This window comes from Aspergillus pseudonomiae, assembly GCF_009193645.1.
Source record: "Aspergillus pseudonomiae strain CBS 119388 unplaced genomic scaffold BDV37scaffold_225, whole genome shotgun sequence".
Classification (NCBI taxonomy): Eukaryota; Fungi; Ascomycota; class Eurotiomycetes; order Eurotiales; family Aspergillaceae; genus Aspergillus; species Aspergillus pseudonomiae.
This window is the reverse complement of record NW_022476217.1, coordinates 1-8,705: the sequence shown is the minus strand read 5'-3', so window position 1 is coordinate 8,705 and position 8,705 is coordinate 1. Positions and strand designations below refer to the sequence as shown.

The 8,705-nt window shown below is 44.9% G+C and overlaps 4 protein-coding genes across 4 annotated transcripts; 3 read left to right on the top strand and 1 right to left on the bottom strand.

Moving 5' to 3' along the window:
* Window positions 1-227: 227 nt before the first annotated feature.
* Window positions 228-1,606, top strand: BDV37DRAFT_267196 (uncharacterized protein). The gene is made up of 2 exons (XM_032084003.1): window positions 228-777; window positions 826-1,606. The coding sequence occupies exons 1-2, from the start codon at window positions 763-765 to the stop codon at window positions 1,462-1,464; spliced, it is 654 nt and encodes a 217-aa protein (XP_031934188.1). The 5' UTR covers window positions 228-762; the 3' UTR covers window positions 1,465-1,606.
* A 2,160-nt stretch (window positions 1,607-3,766) lies between these two features.
* Window positions 3,767-4,274, bottom strand: BDV37DRAFT_267194 (uncharacterized protein). The gene has a single exon (XM_032084002.1). It carries the CDS (start codon window positions 4,226-4,228, stop codon window positions 4,031-4,033), a length of 198 nt encoding a protein of 65 aa, XP_031934187.1. The 5' UTR covers window positions 4,229-4,274; the 3' UTR covers window positions 3,767-4,030.
* Window positions 4,275-5,163: 889 nt separating this feature from the next.
* Window positions 5,164-5,844, top strand: BDV37DRAFT_289910 (uncharacterized protein; the record flags this gene model as incomplete). The annotated part of the gene is made up of 2 exons (XM_032088587.1): window positions 5,164-5,178; window positions 5,227-5,844. 2 exons carry the CDS (start codon window positions 5,164-5,166, stop codon window positions 5,842-5,844), a joined length of 633 nt encoding a protein of 210 aa, XP_031934186.1.
* An 845-nt stretch (window positions 5,845-6,689) lies between these two features.
* BDV37DRAFT_293109 (uncharacterized protein) lies at window positions 6,690-7,073 on the top strand (the record flags this gene model as incomplete). Its single annotated transcript, XM_032089326.1, has 1 exon — window positions 6,690-7,073. The coding sequence occupies one exon, from the start codon at window positions 6,690-6,692 to the stop codon at window positions 7,071-7,073; it is 384 nt and encodes a 127-aa protein (XP_031934185.1).
* Window positions 7,074-8,705: the final 1,632 nt, after the last annotated feature.

Genomic DNA, 8,705 nt, shown 5'->3' with positions numbered 1-8,705 from the left:
AAGCATTCCGCATTATATGTGTCTTGCGTTGAGCGGGAGGCATACCGGAGCTTTAAGTGGGCCTTTGGAGCTAAAGCACATCCGATTTGCAATGTTTTGGCTTGGCCTATCTTACCTCATCTAAGTTTGTTGATTTCTATTTTTCCCCAGAGAGTTCCCTACCCATATTGGCAGCTAGGAGCAATCCCTAATAACCAAAGATCATAGTCTTTCAAGTAAGCTTCATGTTCTTCATCGCATATATCTGTTTTCATTCCAGCAGGGACAACCTCAGCAGCCCCACCAGCGCACCAGAGCCACGCACTTAACTTTCTTCCTTGGGGGCCAGATGCCCAGTCGAGAAAATTCAAGGAGGGGCTTCTGACTTTCATCTTGAGCGGGTTGAAAATTACATAGTAAAGGGAAAAACCAGTGTTTTTCTCAGCTCTCCAAGAAAGCGCCTAGCACGCAAGTAGGCCTCGGACTGGTCTGGATGTCACTATCTGGTGTCTGCAAGGTTCAATAGTGCGACGCGTTTTAGTTCCGCATATACTGATTTGGTCCACGCAAATAATAAAGACGTCTTGTTCCAAATAGATGCCGTTTTGGTCAGGAAAATAAGCTCATGGTGCCTATTCAGCTGTTCCTCGATGGTAATTATATCTAGAGCCTAGCTCGTCTACCCAGCGGTTTGTTCCGCTTTCAGGTCACTGATCTCTCGTTCCAAAATCTGACGGACATTTACCAACAGGCCAGGTGCACTAATAGTCTCTCTCCAACACAATGCCACACGTTTCGGTGAGGACTGCTTCCCCAGACAACAGTTTATTGAACTGACGATAGAAGGATCCATCCGTCGCAAGCGAAATTCAGACAATCTGCTGCTTAATGGAGAAGCTCCTCGAGCGGGAAGACGGATTAAGGCAAGAGGTAGAGGAGCTTAAGTTCCAGATGGAGCACCAGTTCTCACACAAACAAACATGCGACCATTGCGCCGATCTGAGAACAGTCATCACAAGATTGGAAAATAAGATATTACATCAGGAATTTACCGTTAGCAGCCTCGTGGAGTGTCAATGGTTGTTAGACCGAGACTTGACGCTGGAAAGACAGAAGATAGGGGGCTTGGAGTCTCGTCTTGCGGACCAGTACCTGGTAAACGAGTCTCTTCTACGTGCAGTCACACAAGTTGAAAGCAATCGCAGCTCCTGGGACATTCAACATGTTCTCCTCGAGAACGAGAGGCAGCGCGAAGCAATGTCCACCTTGCGATCTACGTTAGACGTGAAGGACATTACCATACAGTGTTTGCAGATGGCTTTACAAGACATACCACCTGACGGCTACGGGACCAATGATGGTGATACCCTTCAGAGTGAGCTAGAGTGTCCTTCGCCAAGAGACGACATCCTCACCCATGAGAGCCGCCATGGTTCAAGCACACCGCGCCCGTATCAATACGAAAGAGTGTCCCACAGAGAATGATGTTACAGACCCTTGTCTAGCGCACCTTATCGAAAGCGGACACGAAGGGCAGAAAACCATAGGACGATAAGAGCTGAAAGCAGCCGCAGGATTACCAAGGGACGGTTATAGGGAGTATATCGTATACCACGCGTATACCAACGACATACCAGTCAATATATCAAGATGTTTCAAGGAAGGATATATAAGGACACTCATTCATGTACTTAGTTTAGTTCTTCGTGATCAATCCAAATTGTTACCACAGATATACCTTCTATATTGTTACCAGCTCAACTCGTTCGCACTATCTAATAATTGAGTATACGTACTCAATTAGCCTGGCCTTTCAACCTTGGACTACCTTCGTATAAGTATCGTCATCAGTATCGTAGATACTCGTTCGGACCAACTCGGGCCACCCCTCGTCGTCGATCACTAGTAGATTCTAGTCGTCGAGGTAAGTCGAATCTAACCAAGATTGCTAACTGGTCGTGGAGTCCTTGGACGGATACCCGGGCGTAACAAATGATTGTTGTGGTTTTTTGTTGCATACTAAGTATAATTAGCTAAAGGGCTCCAAATGCAAGTCTCGTGCTTAGGCATAATACAATATAAATTGCATTCATCTCTGCAAATCTGATAATAACCACTTTTGTCTTGCTCTCTATGTAGATAAATCTCAATATATGATAGTTCATAGGACATTAACGACCCGCATGACACGAAGTCCTAGAAGCTCATAGATTTCCCAAGGAATTCCGCTCATATAGTTGTTAATCTTACCAGGTGCTATTGTTCTCTTTCTTTCTTTCTTTTCTTTAACCTTTTTTTTCTTAAAGACTGAAGTAGGTACCCTATCTAAGTGTCTTAGGGCTTCTCATTATGGTCAAACTAGCCGTGGCTTTTTGAAACCGTGGGCCGACTAAGAGAACCAAAGGATAACAAAGCGCTGTCGGCCCTTGTCCCTCGTCATTGGCGGGTCCGGAAATCGGCAGCTTGGACCCGACTTAGCGGCAAAGCCATTTATCTCGGAGAACATCATCTAACATAAACAACTAGCCACAGCGGATCCTAGCGAATCACCGGCATCCTAATAAGGCTCACAGCTCTAGTTACGTATGGCCAGTTTAAGTCAAGGGCATTAATAGTATCCTATTTTATCACGTATCTTCGGCCCGAATCTCCGAAGTATAACCGTAAGAAATACAGTTTTGATAGGCTCTTACCGAATTCCGTAAGAGGGGCTACATTTCTTTTTATTTTAAATTTTTTGCTGACGCCATTCCTCAACCACAAACTAACAAATACAAGTCATACCCATGCAGGGTCCAATCGTAAGTGCACTTTTTCATTCTGATTTATTTTTAACTTTTCACATACATGTAAGTAATTATACATCTCCCTATTTTTGCAATCATTTTATTTCTGGCTTCCTCTTCCGAAGCCAGGCAGGATTCATATACAGTTATAATTACAGGAATCAACATATCCTCCATGAAGAGAGAATATATTTAGTGGGTCCGTCCTGCCAAGGAAGAAAAGTTCTTACTATCTTGATCGCCTGCCCTTTTCCCCTACTAGAAAACACCCACCGCCCCAACCCCACCTGCCCCAAAAAGAGATAAAACATTTATTCTCAGTTGGAGTAGTGGGGACATGAAAGGTTTCCAGTCAATGTGATACACTGTTAATCATTTCATATGCCATGTTTACAGTTTAAGGAAAGGGCCTTTGGTTGGAAATTACGTGCCGCCTAAGCTGCGCAAAAAAAAAAAATTAGTACAGTTTAGGCTCCACATCTAGAGAGGGCCGCTTCCGATCAAAGTTGAGATAACCCGTCTTCTGGCAAAAGTCAGGATTTGAAGTCACATCACGATCGTTTTACCGTTGCATCCTTTTGCGTAAATGGTACTACCTACTTAGGCCAGGCTTCTAGAAAACAGAACAAAAAGGCTAAGAATAGTAGTCCCCAGGTTAAGACCAGAAATACGAGACATAACGAAACCTACATGTGGGCCGTGGTAACCGAGGCACATATTTTAGGTCGTTGTCTTTGAGACGTACTTGATCCACATGACCGTTACCACGTACTCACAATTACAAATAAGAAAAAGCTTAAATGGTTACGGAAAAGGTAAAGGGGCCGGGGTGATCTTTTCCACACCACGTGCGATTATCGGGAGAGCTTCTTAACATCCGAGGCTCACCCATACTAAGTGGTTCAGGTGAGCTTCAGTTCCTTATTTTTACACCTGTTCTGTGTCGGTATAGATACCTCTGCAGGACGTATTTTAAAAAGAGCCGAGGACTTAGTCTCCTAGTTCCCGGGAGATGTCCAATTGGAACGCTTCAAATCCCCGAGGGCTCTGGTATCTAGTCTTTGTTATACAGGTTATGGCTTATCTAAACGTTCTCGGTAGGAGGAAAGAGTATTGCACAGTACTTGAAAGAGCCTCTCTCTGGTAACCTAGTGGAGCAAAGAATTGATAATCTACTAAGCTCACGAGCCCGCGCGTGGTCAAAGAAGGGAATATTGAGCACAGTAGCTTTACTAAATGGGCTGATGTCGTTCATGAGGTGGATCCTAGCAAAATTGGATGAGGTGAAGATGGCTTGTATCACTACTACGTCCAAGCAAACCTAGCTGGAATTTCAGGATCCGATCACAAAGATTCATGCAGGTATACTCCAGCAGTTTGTCGAACCATGGCCAATTGTGGGCAACGTGCGGGAGGAGGTGAATACAGTCTCCTTCGCAATGGTACAGCTGGCTGAGTGCCATGGGTATGCCTCAAGAGGTAGACAGGATGAACTTCCCAGGATTCTAGTGTTATGGCGAAGATGCTAATGAAGATTTCTGTAGCTATCGAGCGATACGATTACCTTTTGCAAATTTGAAGAAACAGCTCGATATGCTGTGCTAGTTATCCTAACGTTGCGGCTTCACTTGACACGAGCGTACCGAGTTCTTTTGATTCTCTAAACCCAGAACTGTCAGTCCCAAATGTGAGATGTGCTTTAGAGATAAGAGGGAATGGCATAAAGCATTTCACAGTATGACGTAAAAAGAAATATATAATCAGCGGTAGAGCTCCACGTAGCTGTAGTTGTTTATACTGTCTTTGGGTAGAGGTTGTATTTATATAAGAATATAGTAGGAGTACTCCCAAAGATATAGGACGCATGTAAATATAAATATATATTTAATGTCGCCTGTTAAACTCTGGGTAGGCTGCATGCCGAGAAGTCACTAGGTCTGAAACGTTACCGGGGCAAGATTTTCGACCACGCACGGGGCAGTGGGTAATATTCCATACAAGTAGGTGTTCCTTACAAGCAGTTATACGTCCTACCCGAAATGGAGGCGCAATATGGATCCCTAGTGGAAATCGATATTTCTACACTCGGCCACGGAACTACCTAAAGCATGACGGTGCCGTCACCGTTTTGGTGCGGTAAAGAATACCCCTGCGAGCCCATTCGGTGTCGCATATGTCGACATCTACACTCAAAACGTGCGGTCCTATAGCGGCTAAATCCCCCTACAATTCAGATTTTAGGTCACTGGGCTTAAGTTGTATAGGCTTTCGTGAATATTCATACTAAAGGTTTAAGTCGAAGGAATATCCGCTCCTTCGTTTTTTGCGCCGGACTTTTGTTAAATTGATAGATCTGATCGGAGGCTAAATATATCTAAAACATTTTCCTTCCAGTACAATGTCCCAAGTTCCGGTAAAGTCAGTCATTTTCAAGCATGTTTACCAGAGCTAATGATCGAAGGGCACCCACGTTGAGAACGAGCTTCGAGCTATCTGCAGTTTGACAGACAAGCGCCTCGAATGGGAAGAGATATCGAGGGATCGGGTCGAAGAATTAGAGCGCAAGCTAAAGGAGGACCAGGTTGTGTACAACCAAACACGCGACCATTGCGCATATATGGGAGCCATTATTGCAGACTTGGAAAGAACAAGACTGCAGCAAGAGTCCGCCCTTGACCAGGTCACAGAACACCAATGGCTTTTAAGTCAAGACCTTATAAAGGAGAGAAAAAGGGCGGATGACTTGGAAATTCGTCTGGAGAAACAGCACCTAGTTAACGAGGCTTTGTTACGGGCCATAGCTCAGATTGGACACAGTGACACCAGCTCTTTGAATATTCAGCATGTTCTCCTTCAGAATGAGTGGCAACGTGAGCTGATCTCCACTCTTCGATCCGCGTTGAACGCACGTGAAGAAACAGTACGCTACCTACAGATGGCTTTAAGGGGGGATTCGCAGGACACTGGTCCCGAGTGCTGCTGGGCTTGTGATACTGAAAGCCGCCCAAGCGAGCCAACCTCACCTCCAACCATACAGCTCATCCCTAACAGCAACAACTGTTCAAACACGCCACGGTAGAATGCAGGATCCAGTCATCATTGGTACTGAGAAGTGCGGGGAGTTTGTGTGTTTCTGAGATGCCATAGTAGATATACTAGACCTTCTTTGACATTTTCACCTAGTGGAAAAAGAGAGTGTTATACATTGCTTGGTTCGACATTTAGATCATGCGAATTGAATACACTTATTAGCCGAACCTAGATGGGATAAGCTTCAAATCTCAAATAGCACATGCAGCTGTGGTTAATGTTCTTATCATGCTGCTTGTATACATCAACTACGGGATTAGTGAAGGAGAATGACACTTGATTTTGCTGCTTAGGAAAATAGCAGTATTATGTTTGATGGTTTACTACATACAAAGGGGCAATGGTGTGATATGTGTGACCATGAACTACTATAGACGGACAATAATAGGCCAAAGAGAGTACATCGGGAAATCAGTCAACAAAGCCCTGGCAAAGATATCTTGCACCCGAGAGCCAATTACGAGGTTTTCAGTTCAAAGCTCGCCCTGTTTTGGAATGCAATAATCCTTTATACGGCAAACTATATATTTCTCATAATAGAACCAGGTCAGGGCATTTTAAACCCACATTTAACTGCGGCTCTTTTATCAAGAAACACTGCTTAGACTAGTTTTGGGGTCCTGGTCATTTCTATTGTGTCTACATGTCTCGGACCCGCGACCCCTTCCGGGCTCGCAATGGAAGCATGCACTTGAGTTTGTGACCCAGACCTTTGGTCCTTTAAAAGTCACTCTATCTTCCAACAGGCCTGCTTTTACAATTGTCTGAATCAGAATTTTACTGTCGCAAGTTCCCATCTCTTTACCTCCCCCACTATTTCAGACCCTGGAAAGAATGCAACAATTTCCCCGGCGCTCCCTTGATCCTATTACTGAAGAGATCACCCCAGTGGACCATGAAATACTCCGTCATGGTGGCACCTCGTCCAGCATCGAAAGACTCCCTTCTCGCTTGCAACGATCGAAGAGAGCATCTACAGACATTCGTCAACAGCTAGAGGATCTCGTCTATGATGCCAGTTACCTGAGAGCCGAACTCCAGTGGCAGAAGGAATCCAAACAAGCTCTACTGCAATTCCATGAGGAGATGTTCCATATCTTCCACAAGATTGAGGACATGCTGGTTCAGGTCACCGCAAGGCTTCGCGATTCTGAGCAGCGTTACTTTGAAGTTCTGGGGTTTGAGGCCCATGGTGGCAATGATGGGGGTATGATTTAAGCCTGTTTAAACGCGCGTACTTGACAATGATAGAACCCCTGTTTCACTGTCGGTTTCTCCTATGTAGTGATAGTAGCTCTATATATATCTATAAACTCAACTTGAGCATCAAGGTTGCCCTGGTTGAAGTGGCTATGGGCTCGCAACCAAATCAAAAGTAGGTCAGTACATCCTTGTGGATATCTTGATACCTTGAGATATATATTTCCTTAGTAGTTGCCAACCTGGTATTCGAGCCAGACTCATACCTAAATCCGTTCTTTATCTCTTCCCCAGCTCGTGACAAACATCGTTATTTCATCTGGATTGCTATTCCCATGGTCCTCGATAATACATATCTCCACTTCACTAGTTTTCATGAATCTTTCGAGGAGGCCAAAGAACCTTTTTGGACGAAGCTTTTGGTAGAGTTTGTTGGACTTCCATAGCAGTCGAACGGGGGCGTTGGCGTCCGTTGCTGTGGCCATTAGAGCGTTCATTAATGTTCATTAACACCGTGCCAGCATCTCTCAAAACAGAAAAATCTGTTTTTTACTATATAAACGTGCTCTGCACAAAATCGCGGAACCAAACGGGGTCGCGGCCCGGTGTAAAGGGGGCTGGAACAGGTCACAAAATATTCTGGGTGGCCTGACTTACGAAGCAAATCATATATAATTTTGTGTTTTCATTGCTAACTGCTGTCCAGGTAATTTTTCGCCTACTTCCGTGATGCGAGTCTTTTTCTACAGTATCTTCTACCTCTTGGGTTGTTGTGTCCGCCTTGGTTGGGCATTGGTATGGGTGCTGAAGTCAATATGCCTACAGTATTGAGGTTAGAGATTCTAATGGTGGTACATAGATCGAGGGGGTCGAGGCTATTGGCGCGAATTACAATGAGTTCCATCAAGGCTATGTGCGCAACTTTAGTAAGTTCCGAAAATGCCGTTGGGACATATAGTGCCTTCTAATACCCCGACAGGTACAGACTACTACAGATTAAGCGGAGCTTGGCCTGTGGATCCCTCTCTTTCAACAACGTTTTGCCCCATTAATCAGCTGTACCCATCTCAAGCACAAGGATGGCCGCGCCTGAGAGCTTTTCCAGGGTCGATAATCAAGCCACGGTATTCGAGAGGCAATCCAACACAGTGCAGAGATACGGACAAAGGTGTCATGAGTTGGTACGGTACACGAGAACCAAAATATCCAGATACAAGGACGTTCCTAGAGATTTTAGGTTTCCAGGGCGGAGATGGAGGTGACTGTAGGGCATGCAGACTATCATTCATCGATACCATTGCTAACAAGACGCAGTCCTAGTTTCCTACCCTCACTGTGGATACTATGGTATCAGCTTTCCTCCTATGTTCAAACTACCTGATAGCTTGCAGGTTGGCAGTCTATATACAATATACTGGTTGTGGAATACAACAGAACCAGTGAGTCAGCGATGGCTGGTCAGTACTATATGCCCTTGAGTGATAAGCAGGGCTAATCGGGAGAAGGTCTCTACTTCCTGCATGGATATTGAAATTATTAGCCCCCAGGAGGCCGTTAGTTCAAGGCCGTGCATAAGCTTGACGGTGTCTTCTAATTCTCCCCCCTTCCAAATGCCAGGCATTATGCCGGGAAAACACACTTCAACTGCTA

Bases quoted from the DNA above. Each gene is read 5' to 3' on its own strand.
- BDV37DRAFT_267194 (XM_032084002.1), bottom strand. From the start codon at position 4,228: ATGGCACTCAGCCAGCTGTACCATTGCGAAGGAGACTGTATTCACCTC.